This window comes from Ovis aries, chromosome X, assembly GCF_016772045.2.
Source record: "Ovis aries strain OAR_USU_Benz2616 breed Rambouillet chromosome X, ARS-UI_Ramb_v3.0, whole genome shotgun sequence".
Taxonomy (NCBI): domain Eukaryota; kingdom Metazoa; phylum Chordata; class Mammalia; order Artiodactyla; family Bovidae; genus Ovis; species Ovis aries.
This window is the reverse complement of record NC_056080.1, coordinates 95,776,919-95,800,831: the sequence shown is the minus strand read 5'-3', so window position 1 is coordinate 95,800,831 and position 23,913 is coordinate 95,776,919. Positions and strand designations below refer to the sequence as shown.

Sequence of the window (23,913 nt, the reverse complement as noted above, 5' to 3'; positions counted from 1 at the left end):
TCATTAACACTCATCTCACGAGTCATCTCTTCTATACAGCCATCATTTATACCTCCAGTCAATATCAGATGCACTTCTTCTTGGCTCCTATAAGACCCTTCGTGCAACTTTAATACAGCACAACTGACACTGTACATAGTGGAATCCCTCTTTTCCTATGTGAATAGTTTTGGTATTCCACATTGCCTAGTTCAGTGCTTGGCTCAAACTAGGTACTGAATAGTTGATGACTGCTGAATGAATGAACAGATCAATAGGCATTTATTAAACTACTGGTTGCCAAGAACTCTGCTGACCTTACTAGAGATACAAAAATATACAGGATATGGACCCTGCCTCAATCAGTTTTCCATCTAGTTGGAGAAATAATTCATGAAATTCATGTATAAACATGCGTAGTACATGTAAAATTCCCAACGAGTAGCAGAGACATTAAGTACCATATAAGTTCAAAGGCAAGAGGAGCTGCTGTTGCTTAAGGTATTAGGGAAGAATTAGGGAAGAATCTGGCCATGGTTTCAGTTCAGTTCAGTTCAGTCGCTCAGTCGTGTCTGACTCTTTGAAACCCCATTAACTGCAGCACACGAGGCCTCCCTGTCCATCACCAACTCCCGGAGTTCACTCAAACTCATGTCCATTGAGTTGGTGATGCCATCCAACCATCTCATCCTCTGTCGTCCTCTTCTCCTCCCACCTTCAATCTTTCCCAGCATCAGGGTCTTTTCAAATGAGTCAGCTCTTTGTATCAGGTGACCATGGTTTAAATGCCTTTAAATATTAGGATATGTTCATTGGAGAAGGAAATGGCAACCCACTCCAGTGTTCTTGCCTGGAGAATCCCAGGGACGGGGGAGCCTGGTGGGAAAGGTTCTGCCTATCCTTACTATCTTCTCACTCCATAAACACTTCCTGAGATAAGATATCTCCTTGGACGCTTTCAGTGATCACCTCTATCAAACTGACTTTCAAGTCAAAACAAAACTGATCTTTCAGGAAGTAGAGGAACTAGATAAGCAGAGAACATTGTGAGAGAAAACTCTAATGGAGGAGAGTGTGATTACAGCGCCTGGGAAGTCAATTATACTAAGCACACCCGTGGGACACAGAGACATGAGCCTCCTTGAAAGATATTGTAGAATAAAAAGAACACACAGCTCCCTGTTTTGCAAAGTTCCTGTGATAGATGATTTGGTGTCTGAAAGCCAGACTATATTTGATTTGAAGACTTCACATATACTAGAGGGGACTATCAGGGCATCTCTCAGGCTAGAAATTAACCAAGCCAAGAATGGTGTGCCAAGATGATTCCAACTCTTGCATCTTCACAGTCAGGATGGTCCCTGACTCTTGGGATGACCCAGGGGTCAGAGGCCACAAGCTGAGCCACTGTAGCATTTGATGCTACAGAATACAATAGTCATTTGCATGCTCCAGTACCCCATTCCTGTAACAAAACTTGATTTAGCATTAAGTACTTGCTGGAGTGATGTGTCGCCAGCAAAAATAAAAGGATATCAAAAATAATGCCTACCTTGTCTCCAAATCTAGAAAATGACATGCTATGTTGGTGGCCTATATATTTATATAATCATTGAACTAACCCTTTCCAGGAAACAAGGTCCCACTCTTTCTGGAGCATCAACACAATTTTCCAGACTGCTCATGAAAATGCTGTAAAAATTTCAAAGAAAAAAAAATACGATTTTATGTGAAATATGCTACATTGGTCAACAACCGTTTAAATAATAATCACAAAAAAGAAAATTCAATTCAGCAATTACATACTTGTTATGGAATTCGTATATTTCTGCCATGTTTCCAAAGAGAACATCCCTTTTACTTCTCAGGAGAGGTGGCATAAGAACAAACATCTCTGGATTGTCCATCTCCGCTCTATAGCCCTACCCAAAATAAATGCATTTATTCATTTAAAAAATAGTCACATAAACATTCGATTGGGCCACCAAAGATACAAGTAGAGCAGAATGAATATGGGATTAGAGGGTAAAGTTGTTTGTAATTTTATTATTCATATCTTCTAGTTCCCCCAAGTTATCCACTATTATTATTTTAAATAGCAGGACAAGGAAATTCAGGTTTTCTACTCAATGGGTAGAAGAAAGGGACAACTTTTTGGCCTTCAGGTAGCTAACAGGAAAGAAAATAGAAACCAGGTATGAAAGATGATATTACAGGTCATTAACTTCTCCTTAAACATGGAATAAGTGTTTGAGTTTTGCCAGACCAAATTATTATTACTAATGTGACATTTGTAACAAGTGAATGCTTTTCTCCCATACTTGGGGCTTTGTATCATGATCTCTAAATAGCACCCTGGGAATAATTATAACAATCCACTGTATTCCTAACAGAACAGCCTGTAATGAATTCTGAAGCCACAATCCTCACTGCAGAGGGAGAACCTGAATGAACACATTTAACAAACAATCAAGGAAGGAGACAAAAAGGGAAGTTTGCACTTCCTAATGAATTTCAGAGAAAGAATGCATTTGAATCAGTTCTAATGAGGTAGATGAAATTGGAGCCTATTATACAGAGTGAAGTAAGTCAGAAAGAAAAACACCAATACAGTATGTTAACGCATATATATGAAATTTAGAAAGATGTTAACGATGACACTATATGCGAGACAGCAAAAGAGACACAGATGTAAAGAACAGTCTTTTGGACTCTGTGGGAGAAGGCGAGGGTGGGATGATTTGAGGGAATGTCACTGAAGCATGTATATTATCACGTGTGAAACAGATCGCCAGTCCAGGTTCGATGCATGAGACAGGGTGCTCAGGGCTGGTGCACTGGGATAACCCAGAGGGATGGGATGGGGAGGGAGGTGGGAGGGGGTTCAGGATGGGGAATACATGTACACCCATGGCTGATTCATGTCAATGTATGGCAAAAATCACTACAATATTGTAAAGTAATTAGCCTGCAATTAAAATAATCATATTAATTTTTTTAAAAAGACAGGAAAATACAATCTGAGTCACTTACCAACAAAACAGTAAACAGTTCCCTAACATATGCCCTCTCGGTCTGTATCAGCTCATTTAGGACGTGGCTAAAATGAAAGGACCGTATTTGTCAGTTATTTTATGGCTTTAGAATTGTATTGCAACATTTCATTTATTATCATGATAAATTATCTAAAATGAAAATTAGCACTGCAGAGGAACTACCCATGGTTTTGTTTTGTTTTGTTTTGTTTTTTAATTTTTTATTTTTACTTTATTTTACTTTACAATACTGTATTGGTTTTGCCATACATTGACATGAATCCACCATGGGTGTACATGCGTTCCCAAACATGAACCCCCTCCCACCTCCTTCCCCATAACATCTCTCTGGGTCATCCCCGTGGACCAGCCCCAAGCCTCCTGTATCCTGCATTGGACATAGACTGGCGATTTGTTTCTTACATGATAGTATACATGTTTCAATGCCATTCTCCCAAATCATCCCACCCTCTCCCTCTCATCAAAATATAAAATTAATTCTATGGTTTCTAGAATAAGTACTACCCACAAGACTCTTTAAAATGTATTTTTTTAAAAAAAAGAGGAATGGGGCTCAGGAGTCATTTTTAAATGAGGAAAAAAAACCTAATTTTATTTCCAACTCACTAAGCTTAAGAATCATTTACTAAAAACTCACAAAATCTATTCCTAAAAACCTAGGGAATACTTTCTTAGACAGCACAATTTCTGTGCTATTGTTCTCCCTCTCTCTCTGTCAGAAAAAAATCATATAAGCATTTTAGACACAATTTTTCCTTTTTCCTTGGTAATGTTCTGAAGTTTTCCAAGACATGATATGAATTTATAATACTGGTTTTCCCAAATATAGATCATACTTAACTTTCTGCAGTAACTTTGTTTACTATCTCTTTAAAATAAAATAAAATACATTTTCCTTCCAATGTGATTTCCAATTGACATTGTATTTAAAATTTATTTCTTCACTCCCCAATGTTATCCATTTAATGTAACTTCTTTTTCTTTTCTTTTCTTTTTTTTTTTTTTTTTTGTTTAATGTTTTGGCAGCACCACACAGCATGCAGGATCTTCATTCCCTGACTAGGGATTGAAGCCATACCTGCTGCAGTGGAAGCTTAGACTCTTAACTTCTGGACCACCAGGGAAGTCCCTAATTTAACTTTTATCCTTGGCCTCTTTTTAATTTAATTTTTACACTTTTATAAATTTAACTAACATCTAACAATCTTTGCATATAACTATGTTTTAAATTACTTGTTACTTGCTCCAAACTACCGGTTGCTGCTGCTGCTGCTAAGTCGCTTCAGTCGTGTCCGACTCTGTGCGACCCCATAGACGGCAGCCCACTAGGCTCCCCCGTCCCTGGGATTCTCCAGGCAAGAACACTGGAGTGGGTTGCCATTTCCTTCTCCAATGCATGAAAGTGAAAAGTGAAAGTGAAGTCGCCCAGTCGTGTCCGACTCTTAGCGACCCCATGGACTGCAGCCCACCAAGCTCCTCCATCCATGTTACTTACTCAAAACTCTGTGATATAAAATTTAAAAGGTGACTATTCATATCTGTGGAATGTTAACGTAATAATATAAAAGTGAATGAAATGATTTTTATTAGTATCTATAAAATCACATTGTATACCTATATAATCTTCTGTAGTTTTTGAAACATTGACCCATTCACTCTCACCTCTTTCATAAAAGAGGAGACTATGAATCTGAAAAGATCTAGTTAATTTTCAAGTCACATAAAGAGAGTATAGGTTGGCCAGAACTTCTGAAACCTTCTGTAGTACACATTTGATCCAACCTAGCAGAACCGTATTCTGGGAACTCAAAATTCTAAGTGCATTTGCTTTGAACACTCAATCAGAGCCTCCTACTGGGAGATGTGTATATGGGTGTATGTTAATAAATAAAAGATACTTCTTTAAAATATCCAAGCTATTGTCATTGTCCAAATTGGAGGACTGAACAGAACTTCTCTTCTCTTGACAATCATACACTGCTTCAGTCTGAAATGAAAAGAAAAGTGAAATTAGCATCTATGTAGGTATAGTTCTTCAAGGAAATGTAGCCCAAATTAAGTTTTCTTCTTTCTACGTTCTAACTATATAGATAAACTAAAAAGTATTATGATTTTCCTCAGAAATAACTTTGATATATACTAGTTAAAAATTATTTTAGTTGCCTAAGAGGACAGATTTAAGATATTCAGTACAATTTACTTTATACATTAAGTAATGTTTCATTTCTATAGCACTTTGAGGAAATGAGGTTAATTCCTAAAAAGTTGATTGTCCTGGGACTTCCCTGATGGGTCAGCTGTTAAGACTCTGCACTTCCACTGCAGGGGGCATGGGTTCCATTCCTGGATGGGAACTAAGATCTGGACCCAAAGGGGGGGAAAAAAAAGTTGACTGTCCAGGAAGGGGAAAACTTAGTTTCAGAGAGCTTTCACAAAGGGCCAAGGTCACCTAGTAAGTGATAAAACTGCCAAACCCATGGTCAGCCACCATTATTACATTCCCTCTTTTTTTGGATTTGTGTGTGTGTGTGTGTGTGTGTGTGTGTGTGTGTGTGTGTGTGGACCATTTTTTAAGGTCTTTCCTGAATTTGTTACAATATTGCTTCTATCTTATGCTTTGGTTTTTTTTTGTTTTGTTTTTTTTTTGGCTGCGAGGCATGTGGGATCCTAGATCCCCAACCAGGGATCAAACCCACACTCCCTGCACTGGAAGCACAGTCTTAACCTCTGGACCACCAGGGAAGTCCCTCATATTCCCTCTTTAAAAGTATACTTTGATTTCTGTATGCTCCACGTACCAAGTGTTATCATTTTAACTACTATAATTAAGACTGAAAATACTGCATACTGCACTTCCCAGATAGGTATGTGCCATGCACTCCTAACAGGGTTCTGAAATACAAGGCTGAAAAGTTTTGAACCATCAAATTTTAAATGCCTAAGGATTGTGCAAATTGACTTGACTTGGAAGTATATGTGCATTTGGGAACTGGATTGACTAGTTAGGTATCTCACCAAGGAAATGTACAGAATCACAGCCTTCTATTTTTACCCTGGGGATATGCAAATGAATAAATCCACATAGCTACTAAGGCGGGCATGACTTGAAACCAGAACCAAAAGACATGGCAGACTAAGGAATTTGGCATTCAGGCTGTTTCCTTCGTGAAACCAGAAACTCTGGCTGTAGAACATGATAACCAGACATGGTGTGTCAGTATGGGTCATATGCTAGCCTGCTAACAACTACATAAAACACTTAGAGCATTACCATGTACCACACAATACTCAAAGTACTTCATAAATACTAGATTATTTTATCATAGTTATACTAACTCCATAATGAGGGTGTTCTCTTATTACCTCCATTTTATAGATAAGGAAACAAGGTTATGCAGCCAGTAAGTGATGGAGCTGGGCTGAAGTCAGGCATTCTAGCCACACAATCTGTATCACATGCTATCCTGCCTCTGGGAGATACAGTCTTGGCCTTATTTACCATCAAGAACATACAAAGAAAACGTAAGATGCTGCAGTTATGAGGCGGCTACTCTCTGCAGATACCAGATTGTCATGAATAACTCAGAAGGAAACTTGAATCTCCCAAGAAAAGAATAGGTGTGGTTTTTGAGCCTAGCAGATGGTCCATTAGAACCTGTCCTTTGTCCATGCTTTCTACTTGCAGGACTGGAATCACTTATGAAAGGAATTTCTTTTTGTAAAAAGGTGCAGCACTTATTCAGCTCAATTGAGGTGCAGGCAGGAAAGAGAAACTAGAACTTATATGAGATGTTCTATAGCATTTATTCTGAACTGGAGCCAAGACTTGAGGAACTGCTCATACAACTGGGGCTAGGCCAGTACTGTAATTAGACACAACACAGCAGCAGCTTTTTCTTCTAGATATAATAGGTTTTCAAATGCACAATATTGGTTCAGTGAATGAAAAATACGGTTTTAGCCCCATCCCGCTCTGCAACTATAGCAATAAAGCCAATTTTGAATTAATTAATGATATTTACTTCTGTGTTGCTCTGATTTTGTCTCCAAGTCTTCTTCCCTGATAGAAAAATATGAGAGAAGAATTTCAAACAAGAATTAAAATCAATACTTTCATAAAAATATGTGCATGTATATTAAAAAGAGAGAGATTAATGTGCCAACATGTTTATATTAGTATTTTAAAATTACACTATATATAACAGATGATTGGTTAGACTTATCTACATAATTTCAACTTCTCATAGAGCATGATTTTGCCATGTATTCACCCATTCTCTCATTCACTGAACATTCACTGGATTGCTCAGCAAGTATGAAGCTAGGTGTTAGTACCCATGATTATTTTCAGATTTAGTGATCATTCCAATACATAAGCATTTAATCAGATTGTAGCTCACTGATTAACTGAATCAAAAAGAGTTTCAGAATAAAATCTCAATTTAACTAATAATTAGAGCATCTGACATTTATTTGGCACTTACTATATGCTGGACACTATTCTAAGCCCTATATGTGCACTTGCTTTTTCACCTCTCAAATTGACCCCTGAAGATAAGTACTACTTCCCCATTTTATAGGTTAAGCATAAGATGTCCAAGAAGCAGAAGTGGTACACAAATCTGTATAATCTACTGTCAGAATTCATGTTTCTAACCACTCTATATAAAACAACATTTCTGAAGTACATTAAAATGCTAAAACAAAACCAAATAAAACAAAAAAAAAAACACAACTTTATCAAAATTCCAAGCTTCCATCTTTCTGTTCTTCCTGTATAATCTTTCTTTTTATTTCTGTTTAATCTTTCTGTTTCATTTACAAAGGCTGAGCCCCTGTATTACCAAGCAAGAAGTCCAGATGCTCCTCCAGAGCCCAGGACATGGTCCAGTCAAAGACTAGGCCATTTAAGTTCCTAAGTCTCAGGGCTGCTGAAAAGAACTCTCCCCACATGGGCTGTGTGCATCACTTCTCACCATGGAAGGAACAGATTTCTTGTCCTTTCTGCCTCTACTGGGAGCCACTGCAAGGCCCACTCAGGGAAAGACTTTGCTATTAATGAGTTCTCTAAACTTTATCCTTCTCTCCATTTGCTTAAAATATATTCTATACAGGAATTTTTACCTTTATATAATATATATGTAAATGGATAAATATAAATTAGACTTAGTGGCAATTACCATATAAAATTAGTTTCTCAATAAATATTGATGTCTATCACTTTAAAGAAACTTGATATCCAGAGATCCAAATTTACTTATAAAGCAAACTTATGGAGCTTTATAAACTAGCTTTTACTAATTAATTCTTTGCAAATACATTAAGAGATGAAAAAGGAACACATACAAAATTTATGAGAAGTGTATCTTTTTCGAAAAGCAAGGTATTGGGTTGGCCAAAAAGTTTGTTCAGGTGTTTCTACACCTGAACTGACCTTTTTGGCCAACCCAATAGATGTCTTCATTCTTTTAATAATGTGACTATGCTGCTGCTGCTGCTAAATCGCTTCAGTTGTGTCCAACTCTGTGCGACCTCATAGATGGCAGCCCACCAGGCTCTGCTGTCCCTGGGATTCTCCAGGCAAGAACACTGGAATGGGTTGCCATTGCCTTCTCCAGAACTGAGCTTACATTCTAGTAAAAGAAACAGAAAACAGGCAATTATGCTAAAGTTAGGAAGATATGAAGAGGGGCTTGTTATCCCATAGTATAACACCTGACCAAACTGGGGTGCAGGAGAGGAGGAGAGGCAGGAAGGAAGAACTTACCTTAAGGAAGAGAAGAGAACACTAGGTGTAAAGTCCAAAGGGCAAGACAACTAGGGGCATTTAAGAAGGGAAAGTGGGAAACAAGGATACTGCTACAGTTGTCAAGGCAACAGATGGGTGTTAGCTTGGATTAGGGAGGTGGCAGTGAGGGCTAGCAGGGCAGATTAGAAGAAGTGGATTTTTGGACTGATTAGAGGTGGGGTGAGTGAGAAAGAGGAGCAGAAAAAATGGCATCCTTTTGGGGTATGCTGAGACTGAGCTGCCAATAGGAAATTCAAGGAGGCAAATTGTCAATACAGACTCTGAAGTTTAGGAGAAAGATCTAGACTAGAGCTACAGGTTTAGGAGCTCAAACCATTTTATCTCTCACACACAATGTTCTTCCATAACTTCCCTCTATATGAAATATTAATTTAGCAAAATATTTATTACATCTTTCTAGGTGCCAGACACGGTGCTAGATACAAGATTCTACCTGATGCAAATTAATAAAGATAAACAACAACAACAACAACAAAAACAGTTTGACTTTTTTTTTTGGTTTAGTATGGTTGACTTATTTTATTAAAAAAAAATTAACACTTCTGTGTTGATTTGACCAAATCTCTTTTTTTTTTCTTACCAAATCTTATATATTTGACTTAGCAATTAAAAGTCTTGAAGTATTATTTGGACCTGATTGTTATAATTTCCATTACTCACAGACCAAGTAGGTAAAATGAACAGTGTTTGTAGCATAAATGATGCTCTGATTTAATTTAGGAACCATGATGGATAACTGATATAATCATGTCATTTATTCAGTAAGCTCCCATCTTCCTCATAAATACCTTAGGCAAATTCAAGCTACTCCCAACAAATAGGCTTACTGTAGGTGACACAGTCTCTAAAATGAAAGCAAATTTATTTTAACATATTTAAGTTAAAAGCCAATTGTTTTCCTTGTTTTTATCTTTCAAGTGGTCATCTGATAAAAGAGCATAATCCACTTTTTATATAGTCATTTTCCAATATAAGTTTAATACTGAGAGACTAATGGATGCTTATTATGAAAAAAATGAGAAAGTTAACCTTAAGCAGAATGTGAGAAGGAACTGCTGCTGGTTTTAGGTGCCAAACTGATTTTTCACATGTACACAAACTCAGAAAATGTACTGACGAAAAGTAATAAAGATGGGTACCTTTTGAAAAAAGTTTACATGCTTGAAAGAAAGAATATCCAACTCCCACTGCAGAAAGAAAGTGTAATGCCATTAAATAAGAATATCAGAAAGAAAAAAAAATGAAACAACACAAAACAAAATGTACTTTTAGTGACTAAAGCCTTGAACGGGTCTTGGGCAGTCTTTTCAGAGCTCTGTTCCTCAACCCTTCAGAGGAGTTGAGCTTTTAGAGAACCATAAAGCAAGAGGCCTTCATCAGAGGGAAGGAATAGTCTAGTTTATTGAGTATTTTTAAATATCCTACAATTTTTTAACTTTGTCTTCAGTAGGTATTTCACTTTGAAATCAATAGGCATTATTATTCCTAATTTATAGATAAACAAAACAAGGCAAAATCAACAAAAGAGGTTAAGTGAACTGTCCCCGGTCACACACCCCATGAATGGAGCCAGAAATACAACTGAGCTCTGTCTTCTGCTTAGGGATATCAACCTATTCTATTTTTATTCTCACAGCTGTTGGTTTTGATCCCCTATTGGTTTTTGTTCTTCTTATTCTTTTTTCCTAGTATCTTCTTAGTATTATTCATTTATGGCAATGCTTATAGTTTTATTTGTGAGTATATTTTTACATTTAATAACCACTAACTATATGACTTTTATCATCTTAGCCTAGTTACCTGCTTTCATCATTTGGTTTTAATCTGATCTCTGCTGGAGCTGAGCTGGACTTTTACATTCATTATGCCTGGCTCAGGCTTTCTCTGATTTTCAAAGCAGTTCCCATATATTAATAAAGTCTCTGATTCTCTCAGATCAAAGAGATGGAATTTAGGCCCACCTTCACAAACTTAATTAACTTAAGGCCCCAAAGACCAAACTACTTTCCCCTAAGGGGCCCTAGAGGCAGCTGAAGGAAAACCTTGGGGGCAATAGTCATCTTATTTCCAGAGTAGCTCAACACCACAGAAAGCATAATTATTTTATCCCACAGAACTTAGAAAATAGAAATAAATATTACATGTTTAAAATCATCTACAAAGATTTTAAACATTTAACGTTCATTTACAAGTAAATAAACTCTCTAACAGTTAATTACTAGCAAAATTATTTGATTTACCTATACCTGTTTAGAAAAGGCAATCTATTTGATTATCTAAGTCATTCACTTATTAGAAGCCTATAAGAACCAAATAACAGTTTATCCCTATAAGTGGTAAATGTATGTATGTATATACTATTTTCATATGCTTCCTTGCACCTGCTGAAGAAAGGGGTGAATTGTTTGTGAGTTTGATGCTAGTATAAAGTTCATATTCACTGCAAAATTGGGAAATTCAGCCCAGATTTTCATCATCCTGTACTATACTATATTACTACTATGTTTAATTATTATATAATAATCTCTATCATGACTCCTGCCTTCTGCAATACAATTTGCACATGATCAAGGATGCTTAAAAAAACAATTCCTATTTCTTAGGATTGAAAAATGAGTTCAGTATTTACATTAAAAGTAACAAAGTAAACAACAGCAAGAAGAAAAGAGAGAGAAAGGGAAATCTAAGATACTCTACCTTGTGTAGGTGAAAAAAATGGTGCTCTAGATCTGACCAAATTGTCAGAAGCAGGTACTACAAATGGAATCGGCCTCACATGTTTATCTGTCAGGTTTCTGAAACCGGCCTGTTGGTTCTCAAAAATACTTCGGATGTTTTCAAGCTTGAGTTGGATGGTCTGCATTTGAACCTGCAGGTTACATAAGAAATCTATGAAATATTTTCTGAAATGGGGGTCATTACAAATCCTATTACATAATTTAGACTTTAATATAGAACTAGAAATAGATGGGGAAACAGTGGAAACAGTGTCAGACTTTATTTTTTGGGCTCCAAAATCACTGCAGATGATGACTACAGCCATGAAATTGAAAGACGCTTACTCCTTGGAAGGAACGTTATGACCAACATAGATAGCATATGGAAAAGCAGAGACACTGCTTTGCCAACAAAGGTCTGTCTAGCCAAGGCTATGGTTTTTCCAGTGGTCATGTATGGATGTGAGAGTTGGACTGTGAAGAAAGCTGAGTGCCAAAGAATTGATGCTTTTGAGCTGTGGTGTTGGAGAAGACTCTTGAGAGTCCCTTGGACTGCAAGGAGATCCAACCAGTCCATTCTGAAGGAGATCAGCCCTGGGATTTCTTTGGAGGGAATGATGCTGAAGTTGCAACTCCAGTACTTTGGCCACCTCATGAGAAGAGTTTTATCAAACAATCATCAGATAAGTCAGTCACTGAATAGGTGATTTACCCTTCATTGGCTGAAAGGGGATAATAGCTAGAAAAGAGGGCGTCTTGAGCACAAGAAAGCTACCAAGTGAAGCGCTGTCACAGTAGTTTGTTATGTTTCAGCCTGCAGGACATTCTATAGTTCACCATGTTATACTGGGTTTGTCAAAAAGTTTGTTTGGGTTTTTCTGTAAAATGGTATGGAAAAACTGGAATGAACTTTTTGTCTAACTCAGTAAAAGGCTCCTCAGAGGCACTGATGGATAATGTACCCTTCTGGCCCTCCTACATGATTTGAGGCAGCAAGAGTTAGGCTTCGTTGCTTCTAGAGTCACTTGGTTATCGCCAAGGCCATGTTTCTGATCTTCTGCAGCATGCCCCTAAGATCTGAAGCTAAACATGGATTTAGATACTATTCTAAACTTTAGAGTCAATGAGATGCTTTAGCAGCAAATAACATCACAGATGCTTTTATCTATCATGTGGAGAGAGAGCTTGATGGCAGCTGCAAGGGGGTGGTACTGAACTAACCTAAGCTCTCTACCCTGCCAACACAAGCTTCTACTGCTCCCCATTCCCCAGGTAGACACACATCCTTCCTTTATCACTTTATCCTCAAACTGAGTGGGAAAGCCGGATTTGTGTCTACAGAGCATCTTCTGGTGGTCACTGCAGCAGGAAGGAAAGATGTTCGGTGCAGACTGTTCTTGATATGGGCCCAATATCCTATGACAGCTTTGGACGTTTCTCGAAGGATGCACAAGAAAATACATGTGAAAGCTGCTAGTAAGTGAAAAGAGTTTAAAAGTAATGCAGTCATGGGACTTCCCTGGTATTCCAGTGGTTAAGATTCTGCACTCCCACTGCAGGGTGCATAGGTTTAATCCCCGGTGGAAGAACTAAGATGCCACATGCCATTCAGCCAAAAAAAAAAAAAAAAAGTTTTTAATTAAAAATAATTCAAAGCTCAAAAAGGAAATTCAGTTCAGTTTGGTTCAGTTGCTCTGTCATGTCTGCCTCTTTGCGACCTCATGGACTACAGCATGCCAGGCTTCTCTGTCCATCACCAACTCCTAGAGCTTGCTCAAACTCATGTCCATTGAGTTGGTGATGCCATCCAGCCATCTCATTCTCTGTCATCTCTTTCTCCTCTGTCTTCAATCTTTCCCAGCATCAGGGTCTTTTCCAATGAGTCAGCTCTTCACATTACGTGGCTGAAATATTGGAGCCTCAGCTTCAGTATCAATCCTTCCAATGAACATTCAGGACTGATTTCCTTTAGGACTGACTGGTTTGATCTCCTTGCAGTCCAAGGGACTCAAGAGTCTTCTCCAACACCACAGTTCAAAAGCATCAATTCTTCAGGGCTCAACTTTCTTTATGGTCCAACTCTCACATCCATACATCACTACTGGAAAAACCATAGCTTTGCCAAGACAGACCTTTGAGGGTAAAGGATTGTCTCTGCTTTTTAATATGCTGTCTAGGTTTGTCATAAATTTTCTCCTAAGGAGCAAGCATCTTTTAATTTCATGGCTGCAGTCACCATCTGCAGTGATTTTGAAGCACAAGAAAATAGTCTGTCACTGTTTCCGTTGTTTCCCCATTTATTTGTCATGAAGTGATGGAACTGGATGCCATGATCTTCATTTTTGGCATGTTGAATTTTAAGCCAGCTTTCTCACTATCCTCTTTCACTTTCATCAAGAGGCTCTTTAGTTCTTCTTTGCTTTCCGCCATAAGGGTGGTGTCATCTGCATCTGAGGCTATTGATATTTCTGCCTGCAATCTTGATTCCAGCTTGTGCTTCATCTAGTCCAGTATTTCACATGATGTACTCTGCATATAAGTTAAATAAGCAAGATGACAATATATAGCTTTGACGTACTCCTTTCCCAATTTGGAATCAGGCCATTGTTCCATGTCTGGTTCTAACTGTTGCCTCTTGACCTGCATACAGACTTCTCAGGAGTCAGGTAAGGTGGCCTGGTATTCCCATCTCTTTAAGAATTTTCCAGTTTGTTGTGATCCACAGAGTCAAAGGCTTTAGCATAGTCAATGAAGCAGAAGTAGATGTTTTTTCTGGAATTCTCTTGCCTTTTCTATGATCCAGCAATGTTAGCAATTTGATCTCTGGTTCCTCTGCCTTTTCTAAATTCAGCTTGAACATCTGGAAATTCTCGGTTTGTATACTGTTGAAGTCCAGCTTGGAGAATTTTGAACATTACTTTGCTAGTGTGTGAGATGAGTGAGATCGTACAGTAGTTTGAGCATTCTTTGGCACTGTATTTCTTTGGGATTGGAATGAAAACTGACCTTTTCCAGTCCCATGGCCACTGCTGAGTTTTCCAAATTTGCTGGCATATTGAGTGCAGCACTTTCACAGCATCCTAGGATTTGAAATAGCTCAACTGGAATTCCATCACCTCCACTAGCTTTCTTCATAGTGATGCTTCCCAAGGCCCATTTGACTACCCATTCCAGGATGTCTGGCTCTAGATGAGTGACCATACCATCATGGTTATCTGGGTCATGAAGATCTTTTTGTACAGTTCTTCTGTGTATTCTCACCACCTCTTCTTAATATCTTCTGCTTCTGTTAGGTCCATACCATTTCTGTCCTTTATTGTGCCCATCTTTGCATGAAATGTTCCCTTGGTGTCTCTAATTTTCTTGAAGAGATCTCTAGTCTTTCCCATTCTCTTGTTTTCCTCTCTTTGCATTGATCACTTAGGAAGGCTTTCTTATCTCTCCTAATCTCTATAACTCTGCATTCAGATGGATATATCTTTCCTTTTCTCACTTGCCTTTCACTTCTCTTCTTTTCTCAGCTATCTGTAAGGCCTCCTCAGACAACCATTTTGCCTTTTTGCATTTCTTCTTCTTGGGGATAGTTTTGAACCCCACCTCCTATACAATGTCATGAACCTCTGTCCATAGTTCTTCAAGCACTCTATTTATCAGATCTAATCCCTTGAATCTATTTCTCACTTCCACTGTATAATAGTAAGAGATTTGATTTAGGTCATACCTGAATGGTCTAGTGGTTTTCCCTACTTTCTTCAATTTAAGTTTGAATTTTGCAATAAGGACTTCATGATCTGAGCCACAGTTAGCTCCTGGTCTTGTTTTTGCTGACTGTATAGAGCTTCTCCATCTTCAGCTGTAAAGAATGTAATCAATCTGATTTCAGTGTTGACCATATGGTAATGTCCTTGTGTAGAGTCATCTCTTGTGTTATTGGAAAAGGTTGTTTGCTATGACCAGTGCATTCTCTTGGCAAACTCTGTTAGCCTTTGCCCTGCTTCATTTTTGTACTCCAAGGCCAATCTTGCCTGTTATTCCAGGTATCTCTTGACTTCCTACTTTTGCATTCCAATCCCCTATGATGATAAGGACATCTTTCATTTCATGTTAGTTCTTAAAGGTCTTATAGGTCTTCATAGATCTGATCGATATCAGCTTCTACAGCATCAGTGGTTGGGGCATAGACTTGGATTACTGTGATGCTGAATGGTTTGCCTTGGAAATGAACTGAGATCATTCTGTCATTTTTGAGACTGCACCCAAGTACTGCATTTTGGACTCTTTCATTGACCACAAAGGCTACTCTATTTCTTCCAAGGGATCCTTGCCCACAGTAGTAGGTATAATAGTCATCTGAATTAAATTCACCCATTCCAGTCCATTTTAGTTAACTGATTACTAAAATGTCAATGTTCATTCTTGCTATCTCCTGTTTGAGCACTTCCGATTTACTTTGATTCATGGACCTAACATTCCAGGTAGGAAATTACTCTTCATTATAAGGCAAATATAAATATTAGGATTCTTTGACACCTAACAGTGGCTCTGATATAACCCCAATTGTTAAGAGAACTCTGTAATTGCAATGTAATGTAAAGTTACTTGTGAAGCAGTAAAACTCTTATCAGCACTAACACAATCATAGCTTTTAAAAATTTGTTTCCATGCCCCCCAAAGCCTCTTACCTTGAGTTCAGGAGATAGAATTATATCAAATTCATACTGTAGTGTTTCAGGATCATAATTTATAAAGGGTAGAGCCATTTCAAGAAAATTTTCAATGTCTTGGAGAGCTTTCTGAGCATCTTCTTTAGACTGAAACTTGTCTATTTCTTGATTAGCCAGAAGGCACTCTCCTTCATCACAGCACTGGCGAGCCTGGTAAGCAAATCCCACACACACACAAACCATGAATGAAGAAACGAGAAATCTGTTTGTCCCTTAGGAGAGTGTTTATCAGCCCTGGCTGCTATGAATCAGAGTTGTTTTCAGAGCTGTTAAAAAGGAAAAAAAAAAAATCTACTCCCAGAGATTCTGATTCAGTAGCTCTGGGCTATAAGCCAGGCTCCACAGGTATTTCTTTTTTTTTTTTTTTTTTTTTGAAATATAGCTGATTTACAATGTTGTACTAATTTCTGCTGCATAGCAAAGTGATTCAAGTGATTCAGTTATATATATACATATATATTCTTTTTCATATCCTTTTCCATTATGGTTTATCACAGGATATTAAATATAGTTCCCTGTGGTATAGAGTAGAACTTTGTTGTTTATCCATCCTGTATGTAATAGTTTGCATCTGCTTGCCCCAATCTCCTACTCCATCCCTCCCTGACCAACCTCCCCCTTGGCAACCAGAAATCTCTTCTCTATATCTCCACAGGCACTTCAGAGGTACGGCCAAGGTTGGGAAGCCCTGCACTCATTTCATAACAAGGAATTCATTCTGAAGCAGGAGTCTGACCATTCTCTCAACACCAGCTGCACGTTCTTTCCCAAAAATCAATAACTGAAATATGAAATTCTTTGCAAAATCTCAAGTGTAATAAAAATGCATGATGATTGCCTAGCACAAAGAAAAAGTTTCCTTGCCACAGAAGATGTACAGATTAGAATGCTCATGTTCAGATCCAATGCCTATATGTGATACCCCTATTTTACATTCCACTGTCATGATCAAAACTTCTCTTCACCACCTAATCATCAAAGTGGTCAGACTCTATTCCATGGAGGAACAGTTTCTAATCACTGTTTGTTGTTAGAACAGTTTCTAATCACTGCTGTTCATAGTTACATTGCTGTAACTATGAAATGTGGAATGAGAGTGAGGCTTGAGCAAAATGCCCCCCATGGTTTTTCAAAGTATTCTAATTGCAAACTATCACCAGAGCAGAGGCTTCAGAGATGAACCTAAAATAGAGGAAGCCATCACCACCACCATGCTCATATTCAGAACAGGGGCCAAAATCCTTACAATCCTGGACCGGCTGTGAATACTGCAAAGTGGATGAATGAAATAGGTATAATCAAACTCAGTTCTTCAGACTTCTTACAAATCTAATTCCAAAGCTATGCCAGACCCTGGCCCTATAGCCTCTGAGAAGGACTCAGGTAGAAAAAATATATATAATTTCTCTTTCAGAAATGCAGCATGTCCTGTGACGTTACCTGTTGTAGGAGTTTATGCATTTTAAAGGTCCTGTTGAGCTGTATCCGTTTGTTTCTAATCTCATTTACCAAAATATCAGAAAGGTAACGTAGTTCACTGCACCTCTGACAGATCAAATCCAGGGCATAATGGTGACTTGCTGCGAGCCTGTGTCCATGTATTATTACGAACCGGGCCTTTGCTAACAGGTCCTGATTGTAAGAAAGAAGGAAAATAATAACTGTAAGACCTCCATCTGAATAGAGAGGGAGAAAACATAATTAAAAAGGAAATTGGTTGAGCCAGAGAGAGATATTGCCAAGTATACGGTTTGATGTCATACTTCTGCCAGCTGCAAAAAGCTTCCAGTTATAGTCATTAGCTATACGTGCATGTGCATGCTAAGTTGCTTCAGTCATGTCCGACTCTTTGTGAGCCCATGGACTGTAGCCCACCATGCTCCTCTATCCATGGGATTCTCCAGGCAAGAATACTGGAGTGAGTTGCCATGCCCTCCTCCAGGGGATCTTCCTGACCCAGGGATTGAACCTGAATCTCTTATGTCTCCTGCGTTAGCAGGCAGGTCATTTACCACTAGTGCTACCTGAAAAGCCTAATGTCATTAGCTATGGCAGCGGTGTTATCGGAAGCTCACGCATTCCTGGTCACAGAAACAGAAAATTAACCAGCTCACCCAGAAGGTGGATGAGATTTGCTCCTCCTGGGAGGTACAGATTTAGAACATAACAAAATATAATCAATTAGATGCAAACCAGCTAAGTGAAAGCTAAGGGATTTCATATCACCTCAGCCATGGAAATCCTGTTAGAGCTAGTTGGCATCTACTTGAGGACTTGACGGCTTAGACAGTAAAGCGTCTGCCTGCAATGCCGGAGACCTGGGTTCAATCCCTGGGTCGGGAAGATCCCCTGGAGAAGGAAATGGCAACCCACTCCAGTACTCTTGCCTAGAAAATCCCATGGATGGAGTCTGGTAGGCTACAGTCCATGGGGTCGCAAAGAGTCAGACACGACTGAGTGACTTCACTTCACTTCACTTTTTTGAGGACTTGACACATTTGAAGAGACCGCTACAGGGTTTCCCTGTCAAAAAGGAACTCAAAGCTTAGTCTTCATTCTAACTACTGACTGCCTCAACCCAGTGTTGTGACTGAAACATAAAATTTACCATCTTATCCATTTTGAAGTGTACAATTAAGCAGTGTTGAGTGTATTCACATTGTTTTGCAAGATGAAAAAGATCTGGAGATGTGTTACACAATAATGCAGATACACTCAATACTGTTGAACCATACACTTCAAAATGGTTAAGATGGTGAATTATATTTTGAGTGTCTCACCACAGTTAAAACTAAAAATTATTCAAAACAAAACACAACAAAATGAAAACAAAACAAAAACAGACAAAAAATTCAAAGTTATGAAGCCAGTTTGCCTTCTCTTTTTCTCCAAACCAAAGAGATCTAGAAGTTGCCCCATGATCACAAAGATCTACAAGTATAACTCCAGTACTGGGCACCACAACCACTGCCTGTCAATTTTGTTTATAGATACTTATGGTACCGAGAAATCAATTTATTTGTTGAGAATACACCTTAAAAGGGCTTCCCTGGTGGCTGAGCTGGTAAAGAATCCGCCTGTCATGCAGGAAACCTGGGTTTGATCCCTGGGTTGGGAAGGTCCCCTGGAGAAGGGAACAGCTACCCACTCCAGTATTCTGGCCTGGAGAATTCCATGGACTGTATAGCCCATGGGGTCACAGAGAGTTGGACACGACTGAGCTACTTTCACTTTTTCACCTTAAAAACAACAGCTTCACTCTCACATACAAGACAGGAGAGCAAAGCTAGAATGTGTTGAGTGTTAAGCCTTGAGTTCAAGCTTTAAGACCAGCAGAATAAATGACACTGGCTCTTGTGAATATTTATGCTTTATGTCCATATATCCTAGGTATTGTGCTAAGTGTTTTATCCACAGCATCCAAATAATTCCTAATAATCACTCTGCAAAGTAGGTCATCACACCCCCAATTTATAGATAAGGACACAGAGGTTTAGAAAACTTAATTAGTTTACCCAAGGCCACACAGCTGGTAAGGCTAAATAGACCTATCTATATGAATCTGTGTTTGATTCAGTTGCATATATCAAATGATAGTTATTTAAGGAATTATATTTTTTAAGGTTTCCATCGTTTTCAAATACCAAATAGCATTCTTGATAGACATTTTTCTAGCTTCTTCAATATGATGTATGTTCTTGTTCCTATGGATGGGCCTGAAACAGTTACAACTATATGAGATGTCTGCAAGGTCATCTCAGGCCCACACTGAACAGAATAGACAAATATTGTTGAGCCAATTATACAGACTGTTGTTACAAGAGACTAGTCATAATACGGGTTTATACTACCAAATTACATCAAAATGTAGCTACTATACTCTTTAGATACACTGTATATCTAAAATATAATCTTACCTGAGAATTTTCATCCAAGTTTTCCAACTTTTTAATTTTTTGTTTCACTTGAGCTATAGTTCCTGTTACATCTGCCAATTCCGCTTGTTGGTTTAGTATAAGTTCAGCTTCACTCACGAGCTAAAAGTAGGGGAGGAGAAAAAGTCTTCAAACCATGCAAATTATTAAGCCTTTTCACCTAATAATCAAGCTTTGTAGTAAATCCTATTAATTAAGAACCTCAACACAGAAAAATCACATATATGGAAAATGTTTCAGCTATCTTATTCACAGAAATCAATATAATCTGTTAAAATTTAACCTGTTAGACATCAGTGTGCACTGATGATTTATAAAAGATCACTATGTACATGTGAAGGCATTTGTATGTGGACATGTATTGAGGTATACATATGTGCATACACATGCACATATATTCCCTAGCTGTATGGTGAATGGCTCTAGAAACAAAGACCTTTCAGTAGCAATGAGCACATCTAATACCCAGACCTTGGTTTTGAATATCATTTTCCAGAAAAAGAAATTGGGGCTTCATAGGAAACTGGCTGATTCCAGGGCTGAGGCAGAACAGGAATAAGATGAGCTTGGAACATCTCATTATGCCAGAAAGTAAAGAACTGATAAAAATGTTTGGGCATGTCACAAGGACACAACAGCCAGGTGGAAACAACAGAACAGTCAAGAACATTAACGAATTAAAAGCTAGGAAGCCCTAAGCCCAATAAGTAGATAAATATTGTACTAAAGGGCATTCTTGACAGACATTTTTCTAGCACCTTCAAAATGACTTGTGCTCTTGTTCCTATTGGTGGGCCTGAAACAGCTACAACCTCATGACATATCTACACAAAAAATCAGCATTTCACAACTATCATAGTAAAGATTGGTTGGAGCAAGAATCATCAACTGATGATACACTGATGAAGAATTTTTGATGAGGAGCAAGATAATTGCATGGCCTTAAATTTTCTCCCCACATATTGGGTTGGCTGAAAAGTTCATTCGGGTTTTTCTGTAACATCTTACAGGAAAGCCTGAATGAACCTTTGGCCAACCCAATATTTCCGACCAGTTGCAAGGGCAAGCGGGGGTTGGTGGGGGGGAAGTAACTGTAGTATGGAGAAATTCAACAGCACCCTGACAGGGTGACCAAAACCCTCCAAAGGACACATCACATATGTGGTATTCTTGCTGGTTATACGCAGGTTAATCCAATCATGAGACAATGTAAGACATACCCAAAATGGTGAACATTTTATTCTAAAAACGACTGTATTTTTCCAAAATGTCAGTGTCATAAAAGACAAAGAAAGGCTATGAAAACATTAGAGATTAAAGGAGACTAAAGACACATGACAACTTAATGCAATACCTGACCCTCTAGACTGGATCCTGTGCTGAGGCAGGAGAATGATATAAAGGACATGATTGAGTCAATTGAGAGAATTGTAATATTGATTGCAGATAATAGAAAAGTATCACATTATTCATAAATGTACAAAATATGACCACTGTACTGTGATTATGCAAGAAAATATTCCTATTCTGTGAGTTCAAGAGGATCTCAAGTTTGAGAATATTCAAGTTTTTTCTTGCAAGTTTAAATTCCTATGTAAGCTTTATATTTAGTTAAATGCCTAAATATTCAGAACCTATCTGCTATGAATCTATCAGAGCCTATGTCATTATGAGAGACAGATTGCATCAGTGAGATTCGGACCCATGACAAATAATAGTGATCAGAGGCAACAATGACTTCACAGAACAGACATTAACCACAGGATGACAATGTAACCTGGAGGCAAATTAACATATAAGTAGAGGCACAATGGGTTTGTTCAGGAAAAGTAATGTTGCTGCATGTGTTTGGTTGGAGAGGAGGGACAGACATCAATATCTGGAAGGCTCAAGAGCAATCTGACCTATTCTTTCATTTTTTTAATATAAATATATTTATTTTAATTGGAGACTAATTACTTTACAATATTGTATTGGTTTTGCCATACAACAACATGAATCTGCCACAGGTGTACATGTGTTCCCCATCCTGACCCCCCCTCCCACCTCCCCTCCCCATACCATCCCTCTGGGTCATCCCAGTGCACTAGCCCCAAGCATCCTGTATCATGCATTGAACCTTGATTGGCGATTCGTTTCACATATGATATTATACATGTTTCAATGCCATTCTCCCATATCACCCCACCCTCGCCCTCTCCCACAGAGTCCAAAAGACTGTTCTATACCTATTCTTTCTTTAAGAAAAGTTTTACTGAGAGCCTGACACTTCAAAATCTGAATCACCAGAGGGAAAAGGCTGGTAATAATTGTGCCCTGTGTCCCCTCCCCCAACTGATTTGGCTAGAACAAATGGAATACTAGGCAAGTCAGCCACTCATGGGCAGAAATAGGCTGACCACATGTAAGAGAGAGAAGTGACTTTTCCTTGGATCCCTGGAAAAATACTATAACAGACTGGTAGAAGCATGGAGGCCGACTATAAAGGGAAAGAAAAACGAAGCTTCGTTTCTTGACCATATAGGATGGATTTTCCAGAAGAACAGAACTAGAATATACTTATAACCTTTTAAATAATGTATAATTAAACACAATTTAATCTCATCCATCAGGCTTTTTTACAGAAATAAGTCACTGAATCAGAAAAAAAAGTTTTGTTAGATCATATTAAATATGGTCAGCATAGGCAGATGGTAGTTTAAAAATCATGAAGGAAGTTAGTATTATTCCCTTGGTAGATTTCCCATAGTCTGAAAGTATTTTATATCTAAAATACATTTGAATATCAAACATCAATGTAGACAGCAACTTTACCCCTGTCGTCTACGTTAGCCCCTTAAGTGCTTTCCCATAAGAAATGAGCCTGAGCCAGAGAAGCATAAGTGTTGGCATTTTCGTAGCTGTTTTCTTCATTCTATGTCAAAGTGCACTCACACTTGCCTCCTTTTCACGTCTCTGGGGGTATACATGGGCATCCTGCATCTTGTAAGACTGTGTTTCTGATGATCAAGGAGTAAGAACCTCCAGCATAATGAAACTGTACCCAAGAAAAGTTTTAACTGACCTCTTGAAAATCCTGCTCAAACTTCCAGAGTTGCAAATACTGCTCCATTTTTAGCTGGTGTTTTTCCCAAAATCCATCAAAAGCTATTTCCATATCATGTACTTGAGTCAGCAATCTTAACAAAGCAAAATCATCATTAAACCAATGATTTTATTGCAGGTAGGTAGATAACCCTGATTTGGATGTTAAGAATTATAGGCAAAGTCACAGCCCATGACATTTGGTCCAGGTAGAGACTATCAATGTCCACAGAATCTCCCCTAGGAGCAAACTAATATCTGTGGGTCAGCACGGGGAGGAGTTCTCAGCTTGATTGTCAGAGGGTCAGGAATAATTTTGCAGGTTAACAGGTAGCCACAAAAATATATAATTCCCTTTCAAAAGTATAAGATGCTGCTGCTGCTGCTAAGTCACTTCAGTCGTGTCTGACTCTATGCGACCCCAGAGATGGCAGCCCACCAGGCTCCCCCATCCCTGGGATTCTCCAGGCAAGAATACTGGAGTGGGTTGCCATTCCCTTCTCCAATGCATGAAAGTGAAAAGTGAAAGTGAAGTTGCTCAGTCGTGTCCGACTCTTAGCAACCCCATGGACTGCAGCCTATCAGGCTCCTCCATCCATGGGATTTTCC

General features: G+C 38.4%; 1 protein-coding gene across 6 annotated transcripts in view; it reads right to left on the bottom strand.

Annotated features, from left to right (window-relative positions):
* Positions 1 to 23,913, bottom strand: part of MCF2 (MCF.2 cell line derived transforming sequence) — a 121,997-nt gene that overhangs the window by 35,119 nt on the left and 62,965 nt on the right. For 4 of the 6 annotated variants that reach the window (XM_042241787.2, XM_042241789.2, XM_042241790.2 and 1 more), the window contains 11 exons: positions 23,285 to 23,399; positions 20,203 to 20,322; positions 17,726 to 17,917; positions 16,244 to 16,435; positions 11,542 to 11,713; positions 9,984 to 10,031; positions 7,058 to 7,095; positions 4,934 to 5,022; positions 3,013 to 3,079; positions 1,786 to 1,901; positions 1,602 to 1,671 (listed from right to left, as the gene is read on the bottom strand). In XM_042241787.2, the coding sequence (XP_042097721.1) occupies positions 1,602 to 1,671; positions 1,786 to 1,901; positions 3,013 to 3,079; positions 4,934 to 5,022; positions 7,058 to 7,095; positions 9,984 to 10,031; positions 11,542 to 11,713; positions 16,244 to 16,435; positions 17,726 to 17,917; positions 20,203 to 20,322; positions 23,285 to 23,399 (1,219 nt within the window). The remainder of the gene's footprint in view (positions 1 to 1,601; positions 1,672 to 1,785; positions 1,902 to 3,012; positions 3,080 to 4,933; positions 5,023 to 7,057; positions 7,096 to 9,983; positions 10,032 to 11,541; positions 11,714 to 16,243; positions 16,436 to 17,725; positions 17,918 to 20,202; positions 20,323 to 23,284; positions 23,400 to 23,913) is intronic. The other 2 variants (XM_042241788.2, XM_042241791.2) reach the window with 1 other exon arrangement.